The sequence below is a fragment of the Xiphophorus couchianus genome, chromosome 19, assembly GCF_001444195.1.
Source record: "Xiphophorus couchianus chromosome 19, X_couchianus-1.0, whole genome shotgun sequence".
NCBI lineage: Eukaryota > Metazoa > Chordata > Actinopteri > Cyprinodontiformes > Poeciliidae > Xiphophorus > Xiphophorus couchianus.
Window position 1 is genome coordinate 3,878,250 of NC_040246.1, and position 27,930 is coordinate 3,906,179.

The window sequence follows — 27,930 nt, forward strand, 5'->3', positions numbered from 1 at the left end:
AATGTTGTTATTCACTTGCTCTGCAATTTCCTGATTCAACATTTGGAAAAATAAAGATGAAGTAAAAACTTTTAGATTTCTGATTCTTCAAATATTCTATAATGTAGATTGAAGCAGAGAAAAGAAGAACATGAACTAAATTTTCTACCTTTCTGGCTCAACTTTGCTAATCATTCATTTGCTTAATTTACCTTGTAAGTAGTTGAAACAAAAATATAATTTAGTTGCCACTAAACACAGTGCCAAGTACTAACAGAACTACTTGTACTACGCCTTTAGGCTGTAGTCTCAAACTGCAGTCCTTGAGGACCAGAGTACTACAACTTTTAGATGTGTCCCTTGTCCTACGCAGTTGAATTAAATGGTAAAACTGCATCTCTAGCATCCAGTCAATGTTTAGCTCTGCTAATGTGCAAATATTGAAGCCATGCGGGCTGAAGCCGAGAGATATCTAAAAGTTGCTGGACTGTGGTCCTTGAGGAGAGGAGTTTGAGCCCACTTACTTAAAGTCATCAATTCACCGCCTTAGTTGATGTAAAAAATTTAAAATCCAGTGGATGAATTTTTACCTTGTTATTACACTAAAAAATAAACTAATTCAAGGCTTTCCATTTAAAACAGCCTTGTTAGTATGTTAGCTTTGTGGCCATGCAGGCACATAGAATGGACAAGTCATCCATTTTAACCAAATGTTGAGTGTTGTGTAATGTTGTTTATTGTTGTCAATCCCTTCTTTAGTAGCCTTAAAATCACATTAATCACTTTAGCCCAGGGGTGCCCAAACGTTTTGAGACCAATATGTACTTTTTCTCTCACCAGCCGGCTGAGATCTACCACATGAATCAATAACCTAACCCTGCTTGTGTTAAATAAACAGGGCTAGTGTGTGTGTGTGTGTGTTTTAATAGTGTCACAAGATAATAGTAGGGCTTTAAAATATCGAATAGGTAAAATTGTGAATGAAAAAACACGCAGTGTAGCATTTACAATGTCATGCTAGCCAACCACAGTAAGGACTGGACTTTTTTCTCCAGTCACACCTCCGTCTTAAACCATATCTTCTCTTCAAACCCCAAAACTACGAGGAAAAAACGGCTAAACATTAAAAATAGAAAAATGCAATTTTAAATTAATTCAAATTGAATTTGATACTGCAAAAGTTGAAAACAAATCCGCCAACTTTTGATATATTGCCTGGTTTCACTTAATTATATTGGGGGGGAAAAAAAGTATAACAGTTTGTTTTTATTTTTACACAGCATCCCAACTTTTCGTAGGATACAAGAATGTACGTAAATGTACGACAAACGAGATTTTGCACAAAACACCAGATGCTGGTCAGGGTGTTGGATTGCTTAAACACAGATTATGAGAAACATCGTCCTTTTCTGGCAACAGCTCTTTTGTCCAACCAATCAGGAGAGAGCAAATAGTGTGATGAGAAGTGACATGGCCTGCTTGTGTTGTGCACACTCACAGTCAGAGCCTGTCTGAGGCGCATAAAATTAGTCCTGCCTTCACGCAGCCTGCGCTTTCACAAGCAGAGCACATGGCACCTGTTCCAGACCCACAAGCTATTTTTGGAACTTCTTAATATGGGCACGTTATTTATTTATTTATTTTTTTGTTGTCGTTTCTAATCCACTCTTGCTGATGTCGGGGTCAGTGAAAACAAGAGTTCTTCGGCTATTTATATTCACATAAAAGGGTTATGTGAGAGACTCGCTTCGATATTTTAAAAGGAGGTTAAAAAACAACAAATATTACAAGAGAAAGTATTGGAGAATCTTGTAGCTGAGTTTTTGTAGAACAAAGTTCTCAGTGAGGTATTTAAATGTTTCCTCCGACAAGGGAATTTGTTGTAAACAAATGACGCGGGCAGGTCTCGCTGCGCCGACCGGCTCCTCATCTCCCAACAAACTCGGTCAGCTTGTCACCACATGCAGCGAAACACACATTAGTAAGTTAAGAGAACGACGGGAGAGTCGGAAAGCGGCTCCAGCAAATGGCTTTGGCTCATATCTTCATGTTAGGCAATCCACTAAGAGGAAGGGTCGCAAGCAAATGGGGTCTTACCGGGACAAAGGTCCAGAAGGGAAAAGGAAAAGAGTGGCGAGGGGTTTCGGACAGGCGGCCACCAGCGATACGACAGCTGTGATAAGACCGCCTCAAAATAAACCAGGAGAGAGCCGCTCACTCTGAGCAGGGAGAGGGAGGATGGAGACTCTCTGCAGCATGTCTGCAATCTGCATGTTCTGCTATTAATATATCACTTTTTGCTGTTTTTTGTTCCGCATTTAATATACGACAGCCTGCTGTTACTTGCAGTGTAATCATTTTGACAAATGGGCCTTAAGAGAGGAGTGACAGAACAGCAGAGAGGTGGAATAAAAGACCACCCATCTCTGATTGGCTGGTTTTGGAGAAAAAAGTCCTCCACAGTGTGAATGTTAAAAATGTATATAGGTCTCCTGACGTCATGTAGGCCAGGGATGTCCAAAGTGCGGCCCGGTGGCCAATTGTGGCCCTTGGACTGATTTTTTTGTGGCCCCCAACAGCAATTCAGAAATGGTGCAAATTTGGCCCGTTCATGCAGATGAAGAATTTGTAATCAGGGTAAAAATTGTTACGAATATAATTTTCTTACAAAGGAAAATGTATGGGTTTTTTTTAAAACAAGTTTTAGCAGAAGGTAAAACCAAATTCATCCAGAGAGAAGCCAACTTTGCTGAACCCAAATCAGCTTTTATCCTTTCTTAAACTTGTTGCCTGTTGTGATAGATAAGAGAAGACATGACAGAACACACACAGGCACTTTGTGTCATGATTATCAGATTTCTATTTTTTAAATCCTGATTTCGACTTTGAATGAAATCATATTTTTGAATGTTTTGCCTCTGAAATTCCTAACAGATTTTCTTTAAAATTCAAAATTATTCTTATCAGTATTGTGATTTTCTCAAGTTTGACTTTATATTTTACAATTTGACATTTTACTTCAAATTCTAAATCTTATATTTTTACTTTAAAGCTCATACTTCTGACTTTGAAACTCGTGCCTGTTTTATAATCATGAGCGGCGGTATTATGCATTGTGCCATCTTATAACATAATTAAGTATATATGTTCACTTCAGCTGTTACAAAAATGCTGTATGTATCAAACATGACATAAAAGAAATTTGATTTTGCAATTTAAACAACTTTCCTGAAAGGACTCTCCATTTTCTAATCATAACTTGGTGTCTGATCATTTTAAACCTCTTCTCACAGACAAACCATGCGCCATATTTTCTCCGAAATGCTTCAGTAGAGCAGCAGGGACGACAATGCCGATCCGATCGACTCCATGCCGACTGATATAAACCTTGAATGTGGTTGAATCTCAGTCGACAAGGTGAGAACTATTTTTGGACGCGCTCATTTCTCGGTCCTGCCGCACTCTCTGACTGCAGTAGCGCATTTTCGCCAGAAGATGTCAGCACAAAGGGTTCGGCCTGATGCTCTCAGTCTTTCCCAACCCTGAAGGTAAAATCTGAGCGATTGCTTGTGAAAGCCTTCCTCCAGTGGAATCTCACTTAATCCACGTCGAAGCTATAGGAGAGCAGAGGGATGGAGGCCGTTGAGAATAATCAGAAAGAAATGAGCCACAACACAGAGTCGTGATTAAAAGGTTGTCCTTTTAAAACAGTTTTGAATTTAATCTGAAAAAGTAGAGCACCAAACAATAAATTCATCATAGCACAAAAGAGGCACTCCGTCCAAGACTAACCAGATTTTCGACGCGAATAGCTAAATAACAGATTGGCTACTGAGGCTCTCCCCTCAAAGAAAGAAAGAAAATAAAAAAACATCTCAGCTTAGAGGTACAAATGATTCATCCTCTATATGTTTTACAGGGAATTGCCATTGACATGAGAGGCACAATGCAGGTCGGTGAATATGAATGCACATCGAGAAAACAACAGAATCTGAATACATAGGGTATGCCAAAGCAGACCTCACTTTCCCATCACGTATTAAAGCATTTCCAGGCTCCACCACCACAAATAAAAGGACACACACACACACACACACACAAAAAAAAGGAAAGCGCCATCCGTCCCCACGGAGGAGAACACACATTTAAAGCAGTGCACCTTTTAAATTTTCTATGTAAACATGAGTGAACGAAGGTTGCTTTTCAGCTTCAAAATGTTTGAATCCAGTCTCAAACCCGATGGCCACGCTTCAAGAAACGCTAAATGCATTCCTTTAAAAAGATGAAACACTGTGCTTTTTTTTTTTTTTTTTTAATCTCCCTCATGAAACCTCTGCAGATGTTTTACCTCTGAAAGAGATAGAGATCCACATAAAAAGTTATCGGAATACAACACTGCAAAAATAGTTTAAATCATAAAAATACACATATGTACATATACAAAGAAGTAGTAATGCTTTAGAATGAGTGGCTACTTGCGGACTTCAGTTGAAGCGCTAATAGTCAGGGCGTCGGTATTGTTACTTTAGTATTAACCTGCAGCAAATGGTGCGGACTTATCCGGGTGTGACATGAAAACGTGAAAGCGTCGACTGACCACCGCAGCCCCTTGGATTTGTGTGCAAAACGCGTCGCACGATGAGAGACGAGGGGAAAAAAACGAGGAATGTTTCAACAACCACCAGGAAACGGGACATTTTTACTCTCTTCTTCCCTCCGCCTGACTCAACAGCAGCTTCATCATCGAACCAAAAACAAACAAACAAACAAAAAAAGGATGAAAGTGCATCTTTAAAACCCATTAAACACTCATGATCATCTGCATAAGCGAAGAAAACAAGGTCAGTCAAAGCAACGTCATGAGATCAAAAGCAACGTCGGAGTGGCTCACTGCATAACTGCTGCATAAATACAGATATACCATATAAATAGTAGTCAAATGTTTACCAGTATCAATAAGTGCTTACGTTCTAATATATAAATACATCTTACAGTATTGATAATTACATAATTAATTCCTCTATGGTTGTGCAATAGCAAATCCCATGCATTTTTTTTGTTGTTGTACCAAGATAAAAACCACGACATTAAGAAAAATGCAACATAAGTAACATTTGTTTAAGATTGTGTCACATAAATCCATCTGTCGAAAAAGACACACACACCCACAAAGCCTTTGCCAGAAAGTGCAGCTTCTTCTCGGAGAGAGTCCGTAGACGTCGTCTTTTCTCAGTTCCGGAAACGAAGAAAAGCGGGAAAAAGAAAGAAAAGCGGGAAAAGAAAGAAAAGGCACATACCCCCTTGCTGCTTGCCCAGAAGCACCCAACTGCACGAGAAGCGTCTATTTAAAATTTGGTCAGACTGTTTCATAGTACACATACGTTTCCCCTTTTAAATAGTCTTTAGTTACAGCACTACTGCATCACACCTTGATATGATTAACAGAAACGACAGTCTATGTTCAAAGTACACACTGCAAGATACACTGCTTATATGCATCTAAGTAATAGTATATGTTAAGGACATTTGTAAAGGACCCATAAATGTAATTGTTGTGCAATTGTGCGCAAACTACGATCTCGGACAAAAAAAAAGGCATATTAGCATAATATCTTTCCATATTGCAACTGCACCCAGTAATGATTCTTCCCCCCTTTTTGCAAAACATCCCGCAGAGAATCTCTGTGGAGTTTGATCATGCGAGACCAGAGGAATTGTCATTAAATTGCCTCTAACAGGATAAAGACAAGGTGGTTAAAGGGATGAGGATGGTTGCAGGTGTAACAGGGGCGGGAATAAGTCGAAGGTTTTAATGAGGGTCTTCTATAGTAATCTTCAGCGAGGCAATGGCTTTCAAGCAGGTCTGGACGCTCTCTTCCTGTCTGCTCTCGGGACGTTTCTCCTGGCGGCCGTCGACGTCGTCTCCTCCCGTCTCAGGCCCGTGCAGGGATCCCTCCCCGCTGCCGCCGCAGCTCCGAGGGCTGGACGCCGGGGAGGAGGGGCCGACGGCGTCGGCGCTGGGCGAAGCCGGGGAGTGCAACATCTGGAGCCCTCCGACAGGAACGACGGGGAGCAGAGAGCGTGCCTGCTGCTGGGAGTGAAGAGGGAGGTGGCTGAGGACGTTCTGGTGAGAAGAACTGGCAGCGCCGGGCGCCGGGCCGGGAGCCAAGCTCCTTTGATCCTGGAACGATATTATTGGCAAGAGTCAGCGGCAGTTCCATCGCAACCATGCGAACATATATTAGTTAGGAAACATGAAGGAATGTGAGTTATTTAGCTGAGGAAAAAAAACGTTTCAAATGAAGCAGTCATGATGGATTGTCTGGGCACCGTTTGGATCAGGACTGAAATGTTGCCACAACATCATGAAGGGCCATCGTAACAAAGTATTTAGAGAACATTCATTGGGTTTTTTTATGCAAATACTTCAGGATCAATTCAAAATGAATTATATCGTAGCTTACAAGGCATTCACAATCCAAGTTTTTCACATTTTATCACACTAGAAAACATCAACGTTTCTTGTTGATATTTTGTGGAATAGACCAACACAAAGTAGACAAATAAATCCAGCTGTGCTGTGAAGGCCTCAGAGGTTAGGCAACATTAGTGAACAAACAGCATCATAAAGACCAATAACACAGCAGACAGGTTGAGGAGAAATTTGTGGAGAAGCTTAAACCAGGGTTTAGATTAAACCATGTTCAAATGTTAGACTGTCGCGACATAAACTCAACTGAGAATCCTCACCACGATGTGAAAATTGATATTCATAGACACACTTCATTCAACATGCAATATGTCTGATCTTTAGCTATTTGCAAAGAATAGGAAGAAACGTATATATCTATCTACAAAACTGGTAGTCAGACCCTGAAAGACTCTCTCCCAGTCACCGCTGGAGACACTCACCAGCAGGCATTATACGGCAGATGGGGAACACCATGGAAAGGTCGCCAGTCCATCACAGAGCAACAACCACGAACCAACACACAGACGGTAAAACGGTAAATGGCCTGTACTTGTATAGCACTTTATCATGTTCAGAGGATCCCAAAGTACTTCACACACTATTCAAGTACACATTCACACGCTGATGGTAGCGAGTTGCCCATCTGCTGGCGAGTGTCTCCAGCAATCAGAGGGGTAGTCGTTCAGGGTCTGACTCTACCAGTTTTGCAGATAGAGATAGACATAGCTCATCTGCAGATAGAGCTGGACGTAGCTTTCACATAGTTGTGGAAGTTACAGTAGCCACAGTTGCCCTGGGGCAGTTTCACAGAAGCAAGGCTGTCATATTGCCTGGTGGCCCTCTGCCTACCACCAGCAGGCAAAGCAGGTGAAGTATCTTGTCGAAGGACACAACAGCAGAGACAGATGGTACAGGATCAAACTGGCAGCCCACCAATTACGGGATAAACTCCTACCACCATTGCTACAACCTAGGAATCATGTTTTTATGGAGTAATCCAGAGAACCCATACATGAGAAACTCAGGACCCTCTTGTGGCAGGGCAGAAGTGCTGTTGCACTATCTTCCCGTCCCAGGTGTCATTTCCCTTCCACCATAAATCTAACTACCTTGGTCTACAGTATAATACCCCCAGAAAAGATGTATGAAAGTTTGTGGTTGTAATAAAATGTGAATGTAGGGGACGGTAACAGATAAACAAAGTATTACCATTTCAACAGCCTGTTGTTGCTGAGCCATCTCCATCTTTGCCTGGTGTCTGGTTTTATCACAGCCACCTTTATGTTGGTGCGAACCTCTGCGTGGTGACACCGCCCTCAGCACAACCCTCTGCCTGCCCCTCACGGATGATTCTCGCTTCCCAGGTATGTCTGTCCCAGGAGACATTGGTCGCTCCAACGAGACTGGGCAGGGGTGTTGGATGGATTTGAAGATGGGTGACCCAGGCCTGAGTGGAGAGGAGTCCCACCTCGGTGAAGACCGCCCTCGTGGGGACAGCTCCCGCCTTGGGGACGGATACCGCAGCCGTGAGGGAGAAGGTTCCCTGATGGGCGATTCCCAGCCAGGAGACAGCAGATAAGAAGAGTACGGGTCGAAAAGGAGACTGGTCTGGTCCAGTGGCAGCATGCTCAGAGAGTCTTCATCCACAGACTTCTCCCTCGGTTCTGTTGGCAGGGTGAAACGGTTTTCCGTGCTCGAGCGCTTGCCAGAGGATTGCTGATGAACGTCCGCGCCGGGCAGAGCAGCTAGCGAGCAACCATGGATGGCAGAGCTGACGGTAACGGACACCGAGGTCACTCCGCATGACTGAGGACTCGTACTTCTTGAAAGCAGCTTTGGGGTGGAGTCCCCCTCATACTCATCGTCCTCTTCATCATCTTCATCTATTTCATCGGCCTCCTCGTCCATTCCTTCGGAGTCCTCAGCATCTGAGAACTGATGCTTGATGGTTGCTGCCACATCTGTTTTGGATTCTAGTTGGATATTGTCAAAATATTGTTAAAAGACGCATTTATTAGTTTAGCAGCATTTATTGCATCTCACCACGAAAAAAAAAGCAAAACAAATCCAGCAGTGTTACAACTTAGGATCTTACCATGTTCTTGTATGTCTGTGTCATCCATTGTCACTGAAACTCCCAGTTCAAGACATTTCTTCGTGTGCGCCTTTGACTTCATATGTTTAGTCAGGTTTCCTGTTACACAAGGCAAACATTTGAGTTATGCTTTCTGAGAGAAAATGCTAACTACAATACAGAGTGATGAAACGATTAAAATGTCTAATTCAAACTAAGAGAACTTTTTCTAATATTTAGTTGTGTTACAATGACAAACTTCAACATTTTTACTGAGATCTTACAGTAGCACAGTAGGGCGGAGCTTTCAACAGTCTTATTGTGTGACGTTCATTTGTATTCAGCCCTCCGTTACTTTGTAGAGCCGCCTTCTGCTGCAGTTACAGCTACAAATCCTCAGTCTACTAACGTTGCACATCAACACCAACATTTGTAAAATATCTCAAGCTCAGTCTGACTGAATAGACGGCATCTCTGAGTGGAAATATTCAAGTTTTATACTGGATGTAGGTCTGAACTTTAAGTCATTCCAACATGAATTGGTATAAACAATTGTCCTGATGGACAATGTGAGTCTCTAACCAGCTTCCCTGTTCTGTCTGAGGTAAAGCTGTATTCTGCAGACACTAGCATGTTCCACACCTGATGCTTTCAAGAAGATATGCATATCCACAGATATATTTTTTCTACCACATGTTGCTTATCCATAACGGCAAAAATTTCAGATTTGATATCATCTGTCCTGAGCACCTTCTTCCACATTTTTACTATATCCTCGAAGTGTTTTCTGGTGAACTGTGAGCTGGACTTTCCTATGGTTTTATTTCAACAATTGCTTTCATATTGCCACTTCACAAAAGCCAGATATGTGGAGTGGTTGATGGAAACTATTCTCCCACCTGAGATATAATCTCCACAGTTAGTCCAGAGATACAATGTGGTAGCTTGTTCCTTTTCTATTAATGCTCTCCTGGACCGGCCTGTCCATTTAGGTGGACAAGCTGTCTTGGCAGGTTTGCAGTTGTGGATTGAACCAAGCTCTGTGAGATCATTCTATGGCCTCACTTTGCTTTAAATTTCTCTCCAGGTTTATGCCTGCGCTGTCTGATAGGATCCTCGGTCCTCATAATCCAGTTTAGTTACCAGTTAAATTACTTCTAAAGCCATTTTGTTGGACTGGATATTATTTAGGGGACTGATTGCAAGTCCTAGTCACACTTTTCAGATGTTTATCCACATTGTTTTAAAATCATGTTGGTTTGTCACATAACTAAACGTATTCACCTGTTGATTTTCAACAATGCAGTCATATCTCTAGCAACAACACAAACTACAGAATGCTTGCCAGTGTTGCAAACTGTTTCATCTTGTGTAGTTATATTTAGCAAGTTTCTTTCATTTCAAAAATAGAGGATTCTTCTCCGACTGCCGCTGTAGGTCTTACAATTCCCTCCTCCATAATTAGAAGAACCCACCTTTGGTTTTGAAGGCAAAGTTGCAAACCCTGCAGATGTAGGGTCGCACATCCGTATGGGTCCGGATGTGCTTCTTAAGCATGCTTGGCTTCTTACAGCGAATGCCACACTCCTCACAAATGTATTTCCCCCGACCTCGACCTCTGACATACACGTAGTCCTCATTGGACTTGTACCTTAAACAGACATGAAACATAGCATTGGTTTATTTAGTTTTGATGGGGAAAGACAGTATAGGTTGCCGGTGCATGAAGTTAGTATACCTAAAAATAACTGTAGCACAAATGACATTGACAAGTGTTACAAGAACTTGACTTGTGTGCTGACTGACCCTCCCTCGAAGATCTTAATTCGTGTTGGCACTGCCTGGTTTGCGGAGGCCTCCCTCTCTTTCCACTCCTCCTTGGCTGTTTTGGCTCTGCAGCTGATGTCTTTCGCCTTCTTCCCGTAGGTGATGTCCACCTCTTTGGACTCCGGTTTCCTCTGCAGCTGAATCAGATGAACACACATCGCGTTAACACCCATTGAATGAGGCCAAAGAATCGACTGTAATCTGACGCGGCCGATATTAAGTGTCACACATAGTGTTACACGGCATGTTTTGCAAACATGTATTATGCTGTAGCTTGGGGGGAAAAAAACACTGCAGGCAACCTATGGTTTTCCGCCATCAAAGTTCTTTGAAGGGATTGTCAAGGATTTTTAAAGTGAGGTTCTGGTAAAATGAGTAAGCAGTCAATATCTTATATGCATTAGACCACTCGCTTGAGGTCTTCGTTTAGCAAATAAAGAAAAAAGCTGATATGGCAAAAGTTTGCGTCCGGCACAATTTCTCCGAATACAAACAGAGAATGAGTTCTCCAATTCTGAATTGTTTCCCAAATATGAATGTTGTTAGCAAGCATTCAAACTAGAGTGCAAAGATTACTTCCCACCTCTCTCGACCCTGGTTTTGTTGTACAAGTATACTGTATGCTCCCCTCCTGTGTTGCTTTACTAGCTTTTTTCTGTGCCTTGCTCACAAAGCAGCCGGTGATAGCGGTGCACGCCTCGAGACGCCATCAAAGAGGTGTGTACAATATTAAAAAGGGCAACACTTCTTTAAATTATGTGACTTTTCCTACCATTTTGATATGCAGGCAGAAACAAGACTCCATGAACGGATTCAGTTAGCATAAACAGGTAAGCTGAAATTGCTTGTTCCTGTGTTGGGTTGTGGGCTTGAAAGCTGAAGCTAAGCGGCAGTTCAAGTTCAAAGTTCAAACCAAAACCGACTTATATCATCTTTCAGGTACTCCTATCTCTACCACATCATATTCGTTTATCCAAAAAATATATATATTTTACGAACGCTGATGCTTACGTTGTACAATTTACTCTGAAACAGATGTTATCTAATGCAGGCTGCAGGCAGAGCAACAGCAATTATTCTTCTGTGTTCAACAGAGAATGAAACATGTTGCGTTTTACAATTTGAAAAAGCTAAGTCACTAGTTTACGTGTGTTTTCAAATTGTAAACATTTTTTTACATTTTCAAATGGTGTGCTTTTGAAATGCACTGTGTCAAATAACACAAGCTCTTTGAAAAACTTGCCACCCCCTGTCACTCTTGGTGGCACTGCACCAAGAACTAATGTAAGAAGCGACACAAAAATCTCTGAAGAAGACACTGAGCGCAACTTCCTTCTTCACTAAATGTAGACAAAAATGGAGCGGCGTCAGATTTTTGCCATTGTAAAATTTCTCCCACTAGCTCTTGACTTGAATTTTTGTTTTGGTTGTATTTACCCAGAATGCCCTGTGCTACAGTCTTTTGCTTTTGGAACAGTCTCTGGTCTGCTTGGCCTTCACACGTTAATTTGAATTGTACCAAAGTTCACGTCAACCGAACCAAGACTTTGGTTTGTGGTCGGACCAGAGGTCGCTTTTATGGTCTGCATCAGAGTTGGAATGTGCATTCACACCTCCCCAAACAAACCAAACTTCCTACACAAATGAGGCAGAGTTTGACTAACGCGGAATAAACAGGGCTGGTGTGAATGCACCCGAAGTTAATCAATTGAAAAAATCTATTCTTAATATTAGTTATGAGGATAATTACCCTCATCACCTCACGAGGGAAAATAACCGACTAATGCAAACTTCTATCTCAAAAACGTCAGAGTAATCTATGCAAATACTATTTTATGATGCTTGAAACAATTATGTTTGTATTCGACATCTAGGGCTAATTACACGGGAAAGAGAGCGAGGAGGAGCATTGTACCAGCAATCATCTTCCAGTATTTTCAGTTGCAGTAACTACCAAATATAAGCAATAGAGTGTAAAAATCAATAAGACAGCTTTCAGTTAAACCACTATTATATGTCAGACAGAAAATACAATTTGTATAAACCGCTATGATTATGATTTGACTTCTTAGCTTCAGCCTCCAGGTGTAAAAGGATCTGGACATATCCAGAGTGAAGTCCCTATAAGAGATATCTACCGCAGGTCAGATATGAACTGTTTTAAACATTTTCAATAAAAATACTGACTTACCCCTTAAAAATAAACTCAACTACAGGGAAGATAGATGAGCACCTTGTTTTACAGCTTAGGAGTTAATATCTCATCATTTTACAAAATATAAATGTACGTCTTCCAAATATTAATGAAGAGCAAGAGATTCATCTGAACAAATCTCTCCAGTTATGAGAGAGATTTGTTTGGCATCATTATGCCAAATGATGCAAGCGTACATCATGAGTTTCTGGATAAAATTGTCCTTCAAACCTCATGCATTTCAAACTGTTATCTCTTGCAGAGATGAAAAGCTATCAGCACAGTCTGAGGTGCTAATTTATCTAATCATTATACAAACAGAAGAAATCAGCAAAACCAATTACATACTCTATAAAAAGCACATTTTCCCCCAGGTAACCCATAATTTAGTTTTTTTTCTCTCTCTCTTTCAGTCTTCAAACAGATGGGATCATTTACTCACCTGTTCCAAGGTCTGTCTCCAGAGGATGAGGGATGAAACTAGTTTCCCCGTGCCAGGCTGGCACATTGCAGCTACGGAGTATATAACCTTGTCTCCTCTCTGTCTGGACCGTAGCAGAGCCAGAGCAATGCTGGTACTCACTTCCAGGGGGTTTGGATTGTGGGAGCTCACACACCATGTGGCGTACACGGAGGTGAGGGGGGCATCGCCCTGCGAGAGACTCGGCTTTGTGTAGTTGAGGTAACACCAGCTCACACCTGTTGTCGTGCGAAGGCTCGGAAATTGAGATAAGAGTCTTGAATGCTCTGTGCCCGAGATCAGGGTGTCTTGACTGGCACCCAGATGTGCCACAACATCCATCTGCATGCGTTCCTTTGCTTTGCTGCCTGATACGACAGCGTAAGGGGGCGAGCTTGTTTCCAGGGAGCTACTCTCCATAGCGCTCTCAGACTCAGTGGGCTCAGTCACTGTTTGATGTGCAATAAATGAAGTCCTGCTTGCATCACCTGTAACATGTGTCGATGCGACCTGCATCTCTGACCTGCGCCCCGTCTCTTCACTCATATGGCATTTCCCCAACTCCACAGCACTCAGCTCCTCAACGATTTGCCCAAACATCCTCTCCTCCTTGACTCTTTTTTGCTGCTTCACCTCCATGAATAGGTCCAAGCTGCTGGCAGGGGAAAGCATCCGCTTGTTTGCTCCCCCACTCGAGGCATTAGTAGTTGATATAGTTCTGGAGGTCAGAGACAGAGGGATGCCTGTCTTTAGCTTAGCCGATGACAAATCCAGGGCCTCAACACTGAGGGTGTCGGCTGTGGGCTGCTTTGAGTACACATTGTGAGAATCGAGATTTCCATGTAAGCGTGCAGTTTGACTCTGCAGTTGGCGGCTGGACGTTGTGGAGCTAATACTGTCATACTGATTGTCAAAGATCTGTGATAAAGACGTGTATGTGATACTGCCGAAGGACGGCACATGTGTCTGAATTCTAACAGGAACAACTAGGCTGGGATTGGGCAGCTGGGGAAATGTGTTCCCAACAGAAAATATTGGCAAAGTCTGTGGCAGGACAGTGCCTGCCACAAATGGACGGGAGGTGCTGCCGAGGTACTTTGGAAACACCTGTGAAGGGACTTGTGTAACTTCAGTATCCATATTCAGCGACTCCTGTCGCACCAAGTTTCCCCTCCTTCTCTCCTTTACAACGCTGATGTCCACGTGTCTAACTTTGGAGGTTGGAGAGAGGCTGCCATAGTCAAATGATATGCTGCGAACCTCTGGGAACTCCTTGTGCAAGTTGCATGGCGCCTGCTCTGAGGAGGAGCGTCTCATTTCATGCTGCTGACGCTGGCTGAGCACAGAGAGGGAGTGCCCACACCCTGGCACAGCTAAAAGCTCCAGAGATTTGCCAAATTCATCTTGCCTGGCTGGAGAGGCCGATTTTAAGCTCTCTTCTCTGTCAAAGGAAAATGTGGAGCTATAGGATAAGTTGCTGTCCTGGCTCGGGCTGCGCGACAGACTAGTGCAAGCGGACTCAAAGCTTGATTCACCGGAGGAGTGCTCAATTTCAGCCAGGCGAAGCCGTTTCTTCTTTGGAGGGAGCTTTTCTGGAGGGAATTGTGCTAAAGTTTCACTTCTTTGAGGCCACTGAAACTCCTCCACGTGCTTCTCTGGCTCCTTCACTGGCACTTCCGAAGCTTTTTCTGGACTGTCAGGCTCCACTGTGACCCTGATTTCTGGGACTTGTATATTTGTCTGTCGCACGAGTTTGGGCCCCAGCTGAACTGATTGGCTTAATCTGTTGTCATGCTCCATTTCAAACGATTCAATGGCCTCCACTGCTTGTAATGACGACATAGTTTCCAGTCGTTGACTGTAATATTTGAATGGCTCTGACAGGTCAGTTTGAGGCCTGTTTATTGAGTTTGTGTGTTGGATAACTGAAATTACATTCCCCAGGTTTTTTCGGCCTGATATGTCAGGGTTTATTGATATGTCCATGTCACACCTGTCCAAATGTCCTCTACCTAAAGCCATTATTCCCATTGCAGCTTGTTTTATATCGTAGTCTTTGCTTGAATCAAACATTTCCTCACACTGCTTATGATGGCTCTCATATTGCCCTAGCAAGTCCTCTTCCTCCCTCTTCTCCTTGCGGCGCTTTCGAGTCGCCAGTTCCATTGCATGCTTCTGCTGAGTTGTACCAAGTCCCAAAGTGGTGTAGCTTTCCATGTCCAACACAAATGGAGAAGCCTCACAAATTTTTCCATGACTGTCAGCTTCGGTGTGACCATCGTGCCCAGGTAGCTCAATGGCACCTTGACGTTTTAGTCTCCTCATGCCCCCTGTGCTTGCCCTTTCATCAAACGAGTGGCTGCCTCGAAGGGCTTGTGGCATAGTCAGACTCACGGCTGAGGATGTTGGCATTGAGTTGCTTCGGATCAGAGGCCCCATGTCACAGCCGGCATCTAACTGCGACTCTTTTAGCTCCTCCTTTAGAAACAGTTTGGTGTTTATTTTGATTGACTCAACTGCATCTTTTTCTTGAGTGAAAACACGGGACACACCTTTCTCAGAGCCTTTCTCAGAAAGTTCCCCAGACTCATAAGACGATGTCTGCTTAGGGCTTGGCCGATAACACTTCCCAAACATGATTTCTTGGTAGGACTTTGCGTTAGTGTTCGGAGGACCGGTCTGATGCTCCGAACTCTCAGAGCGCGAGAAGTAGCCTGAGTCCGTGCTGCCCTTGCTGGATTGACTTGGAAGGGACAGATTTTGCTCCGAGTCGCCACTTCTCTTTTCTGACAGCCGAAGCGCGAGCCTCTGCTTGATAGTGGAAGATTGGATTGCACGGCTGGCCTCGGCTGTGACAGGAGAGGCATTGATTTCTTGGGGTTGGGAGGAACCATCCTGACCTGACATTGACGTGGCTCCCTTTTTCTGAGCAATGAGATTTAGCACTTTTACAGCAGTGTTATCTGATCCCTCCATTGGAGAGTCCAGCAGCAGCAGTGGGTCATTAAGAATGTCCTCGTCCGTGTCTGTGCTTTGCTCAGCATCAGAGAATAACTCTCCTTCCCCTTCAACAGACCCCTGCTCCATATTGGCATTGTAAGGCCCAAACTCTGATAATGGCGCCGTTCCAGCTTTGACTGAGTGAGCATGGGACTTTCTGTGTTTGTACAGGTTACTCTTGGTTTTGAAGGAGAACCCGCAGGGAATACATGGGTAGGGCCGTTCGCCGGTGTGTGAGCGAATATGTTTCTTAAGAACGCTGGGTTTGGCACATGCCCTGCCACAGTAGTCGCAGACATACTTTCCTGGTTTTTGTGGTTTCTGCTCCACCTTAGCCGTCACTTCTGACAGCTGGTCCATCCCTGAATGGGAACACTGTTGCTGAACTTCGGCTGAAGCAGGCGACTTCCTTTGACTCCCAGGTCCTGGCGACTGTCCTGAAGCTTTTTGTCTCCCAACAGAGAAGGGCTTTGTGGACTGTAGCGGATATGAAGACACATCATAGTCTGGATGGCTTGTGGACTGAGCTTGTGAGAACTGATCTTCAAATTTCGGAGATTTCCCTGAGTCAGACATTTCACTAAAACCACACGTGCCTCTGCTCTGAACTTCTTCGAAGTCTTGATGCCACCCTTTGCTTTCCGATTTGACAGACGGTCTCAGGACAGCTTCTGATGTGCCTTTTTTCCGTCCAATCTTTTTTTCCTGACCCTCGGCGGCTCCCTTCACCCCTGCAGTAGCGTCGAGTGACTCCATGAATCCAATGAGTTCACTTGTGATCAATTTTCAAGGACGGTGTGTGTTGTGTGACCTTAGTGATATTAACTTATATGTGAGAGGCAGGGAGGAGTCACCTGAAAGAACAAAGAAAGTAAACAGGATTAAAAACCCAAACCACAACAAATCACAATTCAAGCATGTAGCAAATAAAGCTGATAAAATGTTGGAAATAGAAAAAGAGATCAAGTCTTTTCAATAAACAGAGAGTTATTTAAGGATGTCAAAAGTTTCCTACATAAAACTGGAGTGTTAAGTGTAAAGCAACCTCAGAGTGTGGAGGAATGGAAAAAATTCATTTCTTTCCAGAAGCTCCTTGTGTAAGTCCTGGAAGACAGCCCAAATGTCCTAAAACCATAAATAATGGATATCAGCTATGTGTTAAGAACCATAAACGTAGAAGCATCACTAAATTAACATTTATGTTCGGAGAATGTGTGTGTGTGTGTTTCTGAGTGAGCCCATTTAAAAATTAACGTCTTTATCTCAAAGCATGAAAACATCATGCGATACATGAGTGCTGGACAAAAAGTACAATATATGAATTTATTTTATACTGAGATACATTCTTTCAATTGTCGCATTTATTTTAGGATAGACAATATTCACAACAGGCTGCAAAGCTTTTCACTGACTTGTTTCCAAAATTTGACATCTTAAAATAAAGCTAATATGCATTTTTATAATAAAATAGCTGGAAGCAGCTGGTCTTTTTTGAGGGTTTAGTGCTGATTATCTAATATTTTTCATTAATCTCATTGAGAGGCTTTGTTGTAAGTTACTTTACTTGCATAGGATTTTTCTAACGGGACTCGTTCTCCAGCCAATGAGGTGAGGAGCTGAAGTTACACTTTCATCATAGCACTTATCCTATATATATTTTGTGTTTTGTATTTTATTTAGCTTGTTGACTTTTTGCACTAATATGTTGAAGATCTCAAGAAACAATGCACAGTGCCTCCTGTACTAGTGGGCCTAGATACATTTAGCATGGCAGTTCTATTTTAGCGAAACACAATTTTGATAGGAGAAAATTTCTGTAAATCTTATGTCTAATTGTTCGGCAAGGCCAAAACCACAAGGCGTTACCTTAGCAGTGGGAAAAATGTCCATGTGATGTGATGAATGAGAAACGTTTGCCAATACATTCCAGCAAAGACGATATCAATGAAGGATTTAGTTTAGTCATTTAAGTTTGCTGCCAGTCTACTAAAAGTTTAAGCCACAAAAGGTAGCCAAAAAGGCTGGCTCCTCACAAAGTGCTGATTCAAGCATTTTAATGGAAAGTTGAGTGAGAAAAAAAAAAGAGTTTGGTTAAAAAAAGGTCAAGGTGATACAGGAAAAAAAAAAGCCTGGAGAGGACGATGAAGTAAATCCCATTCACAAAGTGTGAACAGTAGCTTTAAATCGGTGCTTCAAGAGACACCGCGCACTACAACAGTAGCTTTCCTGGTACTAAGATATTTCTGAACCAGAGACAACATCAGAAATATCTTACATGGTCTAGTGAGAAAAAAGAACTGGTTAGTCTCCAAAGTCCTCTCTTTAAATGAAAATGAAGTTTGCATTTTATTTGGAAACCAAGGTCCCACAGTCTGCAGGAAGAGTGGAGAGGCACATAATCCACTTTGCCTGAAGTCCAGAGAGAAGTTTCCACAGTCAAGTGACGTTTTGGGGAGCCACACAATTTGCTGCTATTGTCCCACTGTGTTTTTTCAAGTCTAGAGTCAGTGCAGTCATCTATCTGGAAACTTTGGAGTACACTTTGTGTTTTCATCCGCTGAAAAACTTTATGAAGATCAGAATCCGAAGATGCTGATTTCATTATCCATAAGGACTTGGTAACTGCCCACACTTCCCCAAGTACCTACTTTAATGATGCTATCATTGCGCTGGATTAGCTAGGAAAGTAGCTTGACCTAAACACTGAGAGAATCTACAGATTATTGTCAAGAGCAAGAGAAACGTCAACATGAGTTGAAGACCTCTCATAAGCCAACCCAGGCTTTTTATCCCACACCACATTGACGCAGGAATTTATGCAAGATGAGCCCCAGCCAAGTATTTGGTACATGGACATACTTTTCAATAGGCCAACAATTATGCATTTCAAAAGATCTTGAGTAAAATAAAAACTTTCCAAGGAATTTAATTTAATTTGCAAGCCATCATCATCATCACAAAAAAACCTGTGTATAAATATATGTTTCAGTTTTTAATTTAAATGCCTTTACTAAAATATCTTTTTGATGCTCTACATTGAGATACACGTGCAAAGGTATTTCTGTTTCTTCCTACTGGACTGAAATCCATGCACCTGTCTGAGCCGACAGAGTCATCACCTACACGCCGGGGTGCACAGGACCACATGCTGAACTGCATGCAAACACGCCTGACTCCCGACTCCATGGTTTAACCGAGCCGCCTCCTCCGCCACGTCTTCGCCTCACGCCGAGAGGACGGGTATCTGAGGACGTGTCATTTCCATCTTCTCGGTATCAAACGCAGTGTCCTCCCTAATGAGGTTATGTAAGATTATCTGGTTCAAACCCTCTGAGTTCCCCTTAATTAGGACATCCTCCGACTCTCTCGCTCTCTTGCTCTGGCTCTCCTCTTTCTCTTTGTTAGCTCAACGTGCACTGCTCAAGCACGAGCCAGAGGATGGGAATCCAAGGTGACTCTCGAGATGCCCCGAGACGCTTGAAAGCGGTCGTGAGGAGGACCTTGCTACCTGACAAAGATTTTTTTTGTTTAAAAAGCATCTACTTTGTGGTTCGGTAGCTCCTGCTTTCAAATAAACTGCCGGCTTCTGCAGACTACAGTGAAGAACAGGAAAAGATGGAGCCGGAGGCTTAACAGAATGGTCTGTGATTCAGTAGGGAGGTTTACAGATAAGGTAAACTAAAGGGGGTAGTGGAGGGTGGGGGGGAGAACAACACTCAGAGGCCTGGTAGGGAGCTCCCTTTCAAGGTGACCTCATTGGTTTGTTTCCATCCCCTGTGAGCCAGGAGATGAGGGAAGGGAAATATGGGTGCAGAGTGACAACAAGATAAGACCCTCACAAACAATGCATACCTTTGAAAGCAAGGATGAGGGGGGCCGACACATCCAAACTCTCACTGAGAAAGTCTGACTTTTTTTGTCTCCCCCCCGCCCCCTCTTTCAAAATTCCTCACAGTCCGGACAACGAGCGCGCACCTATCCTGAAATATGTGACACAGCAGCAATGACGTGGAACGACAGGAGGCAGGTGGGTGGCCGTAGGTGTGTTTCAGGATGAACGTGGGCCGATGGCGGTACAGTATGTTCACATGGATGGAGATGTGATCTCTACGGATCCTTTGGGGAGGGTTTAAGAAGGTGGGGGCACATCTCCCGACTTCCTTCCACGCAAGGGAGACAGAACAACAAGCGACCAAACGCTGGCTCGCGGAGAGCATCGTTATGCCGCCGCATTACATCATTAGAGGCTAAGTTGCCCATTAAAGGGAACGGGCGTGAGGACCCACGCTGACAACCAATCCATAAATATCATAAGGAGATGAAAACAAGCTGGACGGTAATAAAAAAAAAAGACCTCTGCGGTGTAACCCGCGGCAGCAAAGCATGAAGAATGAATCAACAGCTCTCTCTCTCTTTCCCTTTACGATGACAATGACATAAAGCACACAGTGTTGTGGTGGTGGTGGTTGGTAAGGGGGCGGGGGGAAGACTTGGCTCCTACAGCAGCTGACATTCACAGATCAAATATAATCCTTATACAAACCTGACATTTGAACAGTCCCCCGTCCCATGTCGACAGTCATATGTGACATTCCTCATGCTGCCCGGTCCGTCCCCCTGTCCTGCTCATGTCCGGGTGGGAATAACAACAAAAGAAATTAGCGAGGAATAGTCCCATCAGCTGGGAAGCCGCTGGCCGACTGGGTGTACATTAGAAGATCTATTGATGCGAGCAAGTCACCAGAGAAAATACCCAACCGTGACGTGCGGACCCAGGCACAAAAATAGCAAAGGGGCCCTGGGAGGGATTGCACAACAGCCCACGTTTAAGGACGTTTTCCTCCCTCCGCTGCCCTCCCCTCTCCTCTGTCTCTCCATCTCTCTTTCTCTGTGCATTAGAAAAGCAGAGCTGCAGCTGCCTCATTCCACACACAAAGCGAGGAGCTGGCTGTCATGATCCGAAGAGCCAAACATCAACTTCCTCTACTCAACAGAGATGCACCAATTTCCCTACGATAAGCTCTGATCGATTATTGGCGGCTGAAACGGCAGTTTGTCAATTGCATCAAAACTGAAAACCCACCCGGCTTTTTCCATCCTTTTAATGCATTTAAACCAAAAGAGAGTTAAGGTTAAATTCGAAATCTACACTTGAAACTTAATGTTCGCATACACTGGATACAACATGCATAACCCACTCTCACATCAAGACATCAGACTAAACCGTTCCAGTTTTAGGCAAGAGGGAAACGTTTTTATCAACATTGTTCCAATTCATAAGCTCACGTACATTTCAATAGTTTTTGGTACAATTGCGTTTCAAACTATTTGGAACAAACTCAAGGTTTCCCCACAAAAACTTGCTAAGCCCGGTGGTTGAGTGCAAGTCATTCATCCAGCGGCCCGTCGTGTTTTTGAGTTAAATGCTTAAAGCTGACAGGAAATTTGAAAATATCACTTGATAATCATGTTTTCTTGGAAGATTGGAAGATTAATACCTGAACACCAACTATAGTCTTTTTAAAAAATGCAAACATTTTAAAAACAAATATTTAAATAAGCGATGCTAAGCCTGGTGGGGGCACAAGTAAGGTCTGGTGGCCCGCCAGGCTTATAATACACTGGGGGAAAACCTGAAACTTCTAGGAAACTGCAAACCAGCCGAATAGCATTGAGTTGATTTAAATCGAGGCTAAAAATCCACCTGTCTTTAGAGTTGCTTATGATTCTTTCTTCGAGACGCCTCCTGTTTTGTGAAGTGCCCCAGTCGCCTCCTGCAGCAAAACACTCGCCATGGAGCTGACACCCCACTTATGATGGCGCGTTCAAACTTGCGAGGTGATTGTGTTCATTTTACTTTCGGAGATATGGGTTCTTCCTCGCTGAGCGGTATTTCAGCTCAGGACGTATTTTCACTGTGTATACACAGTGGCACTCTCCTGCCAGTTTACAAAACGCTTTTTTTTCTGGGGTTGATTTATTTGTCATTTTTCCCTGATGTTACTGAAGGAAGCAGCACGTTTGAGGCGTTGCCTTGAAATGCATCCTCAGGTGTGTCTTCTTTTAACTCAGACTAGATCGTCAGAAGCTTACGGTGCCATGACATCGTCATCTGGGCTTTCTCAAAATGAATAATAGGCATGGTAATCTTTATATATGAAAAATTCTGAATGTGAAGAACGTGCTAAAAGAATATCTCTCATTATTCTGGAAATTAGCAGACAGAAATTATTTTGACCTAAAATGGAATAGATTAAGACTCACCTAATGTCTGATGGGAAGAAAGAAAATAGGAGCATGTCTTTTTTTTCTCAGTATATGTGTAAATATCTGACTACAGCTGTGTGTTGTGATGCATGAATCAGGGTAGGCTTGTAATTTCTTTAAATAAGCATATACTAAGCAAATTGGGGGAGAAAAAATGATGGTCGGCAGATCAGATTTCATTTTTAAAAAATTACATTGGTAAAGAAAAGCCTGATCAATCTCTTCTGCTCATTCAGATTATTGTCTTATCCTGAAGTTTCTTGCATTCAGGTCGTTCAGGTACACACGCATTCGCACACTCCTGTCATCCCGTCTCCCCCTGGAACACATCAGCTCATGCCGGGGAGACGGGAGAAAGGCAGAAGTGCCTCTGAAAAGCTCTAATCACATGCCTCTGAATGTACACTTCCTACACCGTGAGTCTATTCAGGCGCTGAATGAAAAGGCAGCGCGCGGCTGGATGTCAGGCTGCTGCAGGAACCGACGCTCGCTCTGCGCGCTCCGACACCCACGGCCTGCTCAGAGCCAGTTCCTCCCGTCACGACAGGATTCGCTTTGTGAATGGAGAGAGTTGTGATGAGGGCGTCATTAACTCACCGGGACAATGCTGTCGATTATGTGCAGCTGCGAAGCCCGATCCGGCGAATATGATCTGTGGGTTCAATGTGACACAGGCTATGCATTAATGAAGGCTTCCTCCAGGCGCGACCTGTACATTACATTATATAAGCCTGAATTAGGAGTGGGTTGCCACATGTTCCCAATGTACAAATGATACTGATTAATTCTGTTTTTGTCAAAATTGAAATAAAATAAAAAGTCCAGTTAAACCCCTATTAGCTAGCTAACTGTTAGTAATAGTTAAACCCCTATTACTAATAGTTACTATTAGTTAGTGACTAAATAACAATCTAAACTATTTAGTTAGTTAGTTAGTTTGTTGGTTAGTTAGTTAGTTAGTTTAGTCACTGAAAAGATTGTGCTGCTTCCTGATTAGGTAATTTGGTGATCCACAAAGAAGTACAAACCACATCTGAAATATAAATAAATATAAATTCAATATTTTTCACATAATTGAAGTATTTCCTCTTCAGTTTGCAAAACAAATCATCATTAAAACTACCTGACCGGCTTTTACTTTAAAATGCTGTTCACATAAAGGAACATAAGTCCTTAAGACATTGTTTAATCTCTTAACTTTCACATTTTTTCACGTCATAAACACAAAATTACAACCTACTTTGTTGAAGCAATTTACCAATAGAAGCTGGTGCATCAATGTGAACTGGGGAAAAAAAATTTTTCAAAACTCATTGCAGATAAAAAATAAATAAATCCAGAATGGATTTGTTGTATTCAGCCCATTACTGAAATCATTCACTTAATTGGGGAGTAATGTCCAACTGAGTGTCGGACAGTGACTGTTTGCTAATCTCACCTGTTCACGACAGTGCTGCTCCATGATGCCGTTTACCATCAGCATCACGGAGCGTCGGACTGAAAGGTAGTTCATACGACCGGCTCAGCGGACGCGCGGTTTCACTAGGTGTTTGCGGCCGCTAGTCTGGAGGAGCTGAGCTCAGCTGGAGACTGAAACTCCAAGGCGGAGCTTTGAGCAAATGGGCGGAGCTTTGTATGAGCAAGAGTTTAGGCACCGCCGAATGAACACATTTCTCAAACTACGCGTAGAAGAATTAAAGCAAAACTCCAGGTATGTTTTCGATGAGAGGAATAACATCATAGCACAACATAAACTTTAAAAAAGTCTAATTTGCATAATGGAAATAAGACTTCCCCTGCTCTCCTTAGCTTGTTAGAAAGCGCCACCTGTTTCCATTTGGGGCTAAATCAAGGTTTGGCATTCAACGACAAATTATAGAGGACCTTCCTTAGTTTCCCTCTCATCTATTAGTAGGTGAGAACAACTGGCCACCTCTGTGGATCACTATTTCAGACTTTTTTCCCCCCCTTTTTTTAACACAACAGAACAACACCCCCGGGTTTCCATATGTGTGTAATGACTTAGCTGAACATAATCTCACAGGTTCCACTCAGACTGCAAGCTTTTATCTGCCGTTTCCTCCGTCATAGCATTGCTGCACACAGCAGTACAAAAGAGAAAAGCGAATCCGTAAACTTGGGTATCGACAGTCCCCGCACAGTGTGGAGTTGCGGTGAGCTATTATTAGCTAAAACAAGCCAAACGATGAGACGGAAGCTGACGAACTGCACTGCAGCTCAGATCCATTATGCCGTATTCAGTGTCTACAGGAGCGGCACTAAAATGGCTGATACTCAAATGTGCAGTGAAGGTCAAGTCGCTCGTCTCTATAAATATAATGGTCTGTCCCCCAGGATGTTCCACACACACACACACACACACACACACACGCACACACCGCTTGGCGTTTTTCCACTATCTGCTGCTCTGCTCAGCGCCGACTGGCTCAGATCTACCAGAGATCTGCATGTGATCGAATGCCACCTGACTACGAGCGGGCCTGACATGATCATAGTGCCAAAATGGATGGGAGGAGGAGAAGGAGGAAGAGATGGAGGGAAAATTTATGAATGGAAGGAATGAGGTTTTCCTCCCCGGCTCGCTGGTAGTAGGTGGACATATGCCGCCGGAGAGAGATAACAAGGAGAACCATGACACCTACAAACCAGCTCTTGTTTATTTTTTTGTTGTTTTTTTGTCCCTGTTAATTCAGAAATCATCATCATCATCATCATCATCATCACCCGCTGTCCTCGAAGGAGCACGTACGCTCTCCGTGCACGCAGTCGTTAACGGCTGTACCTGAAAATAATCTCGCACGATTGTGTGTTTCCATGACAACCGCGCCAACATCTGAAACAGTTTCCCCTCGTTCCTGTCTACATGTATAATTACTGCCACAGACTGCAGCACAAAGACAGAAGAGATGAGCGGCCACAAAAGAAAAAGGACTTTGGCTGTGTAATAACGCTTAATTACAGCTCTGATAGACGTCCCATTTGTGCCACTCAGAAAGTCACCTCTGGCATAAAATCAAAGGAGGGTAAAAAAATATAATAAGAATAAAAAAGGGACAAAATTAAGCAGGGCTTTAAACGCTGTCGTGACTGAGATGCTGGAAATTTGCTCGCCTGTTCTACTGAGTGTTAATCATACTGAGATATATGGAGGAATCGATGCTTAATAAACTCATTTGAATATTATTGATCTGATTTCATTTCAGTGTGGCTTCAAGGAAAAACGTTAATCAGTTTGTGACGAGTCTGGAAAAAGAAACATGCCAATCCCTTCAAGCAGAAAAAAACCAGCCTTTTCAACAACAAAAAGCGTTTTATTTAAATATATATTTCAAATGTCTTACTCCTGAAGCTCTTTCACACATTTTTGTTTTTGTACGTTATTCAGTTACTCTGGGGGAGCTGCTGAGATACACAGCTCAGATGAAAGAATCTGTAAACAGGATACAAATAAATTGTGCACCTTTATGGAAAAAAGCTAGTTTGGTCAGATGAGACCAGAAAATTACACTTTTTGGCTCATATCCCAAAACAACAAAAACGTAGTGGTGGCAGTGTCATGCTGGTCAGAAAGAATAGAAAGGTGGATTGAAAATATGGGGAAAAGCATTGGGGGGTGGAGGGATCAAAGCTTGTCCATGTCCTGGAATGGCTAATTAAAAGCCCAGAACTAGATCTGACTGTGAGATTAATATCCATACTTATTTGGCTGAAGATAATAGTCAAAACCTGTAAGCTAGAAATATACAACACTGGTAGGGACATACAGCAAATAGCTTTTCAGCTCTAACTGCAACAAATGGCAGTCCTACAAAGTAAGAATCTCAAAATAAAAGCACACCACACTTTTCAGATTATTATCTGGCCAAAATGCTGAAAATAGCCGGCAACTTCACGCTTATGTGCTACTTTGTTGTGTTGGTCCATCGGATAAAATCCCAATAAAACAAGTAAGAAACACAACAGGAGTTCTTTCCTACTTGTTTGTTTTTTGTTGTGCTAAAATGAACGTAACCGAGTTTCTAAAAGTAAAACACAGATTTTAATTTGACATCAGTCTTTTGGAATCAGTGTTTATTATTCCCTGCACATAGGGCTCTTTCAGTGATTAGCTCAACTAAGGCTTAATGTGACTTTATTAAGCTAACAAACCCAAACTTGCTCCATGATATAACATCGCATTTAATCCTCCAACAATTTAATGTCAGAGTTTTTGTATAAAACATCCTAGAATCAAACATCCTGAGCTCACATGCCTTTTTTTTTTTTTTTTTACCCTCCCTGCATGCAGACCAGCTCTGACATCCTGCAGCAGCTCTCTCGGCACAGCATCCTGACAGCTCGCTTGTTTGTTTTGGGGATCAGCAGCAGTCATGTGCTGTGGGAAAGCCTGGGGAGGAGGAGGGGGTCTCTGCATGGACGTGAGAACCCCTTGCAAACCCCCCATCTGCGCGTCATGGAACATTTGCAGAACAGGGACCTCCCACCTTAAAGGCGTGCAACAGAGAGCAGACACAACAGTACGTCGGATCTGCCCTCCGCCGGGCGCTGGCATCTCGGGTGACGAGCCCGGAGCCGCCGTGGCCTTAGCGGAGCAACAAGAAAGCAGCGACGGCTTTCCGCGAAATGCGGCCCCGCTGAGAGAGAGGAAGCTGCCGGGCCGAGCAGACTTACCGCACGGAGACATGGATACAGGGGCCGTTCACAGGGGCGACGGGGCGACTGGTGTTTCGGCTGGGTCATCTGCGGGCAGCCGAGGGCGCAGAGCTCCGTTTGGAGCCATCGGAGCTGGCCGCTGTCAAAACGTCCTGCTGCTGTTGAACGAGTGGCCAGTAGGGGGCGACAAAGGAGGCGATAACATTCATAGCATCGCGGGCACTTGGAGGAATACGGAAGGCCATTACTGCCACGAGGATGAAAAACAAAACAAAACTGGGACACATGGTCGTAATTATTACATGTAGTCATAATTATGACATTCGAAGTCAAAATAATGAATTATAAAGTAACTTTTACAAGATTGTAAATTAAATATTGAGATGTACTGATCTACAGTAATTATGGCATTCAAAATAATAATTGTGACTTTTTTGACTATTTTTTCCTTTGACTTTTAGACTCATGATTAGTTCATTTCAATTCAATTAAATTCAAACATTATTAAAGACAGTGTCCTGGATTCCTGGTCCATAGTAGAGATTAAAAACATAGAAAAAAGGAAAGAAGAGAGAGAAAAATATTATTGGTAGCAATAAAATATTTTTCAAATCATGTTTGACTTTAAAGTTCTAGTTACAAAGACAGAGTAATATTTTGTAATTTTAAAGTCAAAGTAACAGACTCATAATACAAGCAAAATAATAAGCATGACTAAATCTTAATTTTGAGATCCAAAATCACATTGACTTTAACAGTCAAAAGTTATGAGATAATGTTATTTAATTATACAAATGTCATAACAATGACACTCAAAATTATAATTGTTACTTTACAGATGAGTTACTTTTAAAATGCTGTTAAATTTGAAAGCCAATTACAAAATAAAATCAAATTTATTATAGGACTGAAGTCCTAAGGCTGAACCTTAAATGCAGAATTTTGACTTTTAAAGCCAATAATAAAATATAAAATCACAATTC

The 27,930-nt window shown here is 42.8% G+C and overlaps 1 protein-coding gene across 3 annotated transcripts; it reads right to left on the reverse strand.

Moving 5' to 3' along the window:
• Positions 1 to 3,662: 3,662 nt before the first annotated feature.
• On the reverse strand, positions 3,663 to 27,066 carry hivep2b (HIVEP zinc finger 2b). Of its 3 annotated transcripts, XM_028000285.1 has the most exons (8): positions 26,966 to 27,054; positions 22,871 to 22,925; positions 12,989 to 16,860; positions 10,332 to 10,489; positions 10,001 to 10,176; positions 8,547 to 8,645; positions 7,661 to 8,424; positions 3,663 to 6,160 (listed from the first exon to the last, which is right to left on the reverse strand). In XM_028000285.1, the coding sequence occupies exons 3-8, from the start codon at positions 16,760 to 16,762 to the stop codon at positions 5,789 to 5,791; spliced, it is 5,343 nt and encodes a 1,780-aa protein (XP_027856086.1). In that variant the 5' UTR covers positions 16,763 to 16,860; positions 22,871 to 22,925; positions 26,966 to 27,054; the 3' UTR covers positions 3,663 to 5,788. The 3 variants fall into 3 exon arrangements, with proteins under 3 accessions (XP_027856086.1, XP_027856085.1, XP_027856084.1); XM_028000284.1 differs by lacking the exon at positions 22,871 to 22,925 and having other exon boundaries at positions 26,966 to 27,066; XM_028000283.1 differs by lacking the exons at positions 22,871 to 22,925; positions 26,966 to 27,054 and adding an exon at positions 20,550 to 21,389.
• Positions 27,067 to 27,930: the final 864 nt, after the last annotated feature.

Excerpts from the sequence above, each read along its gene's own strand:
- hivep2b (XM_028000284.1), bottom strand. The coding sequence starts at position 16,762 with ATGGAGTCACTCGACGCTACTGCAGGGGTGAAGGGAGCCGCCGAGGGT. Across the intron at positions 10,490-12,988 it reads GGAGACAGACCTTGGAACAG|CTGCAGAGGAAACCGGAGTC; the intron begins GTGAGTAAATGA and ends CATCTGATTCAG. Across the intron at positions 6,161-7,660 it reads AACAACAGGCTGTTGAAATG|GATCAAAGGAGCTTGGCTCC; the intron begins GTAATACTTTGT and ends ATATCGTTCCAG.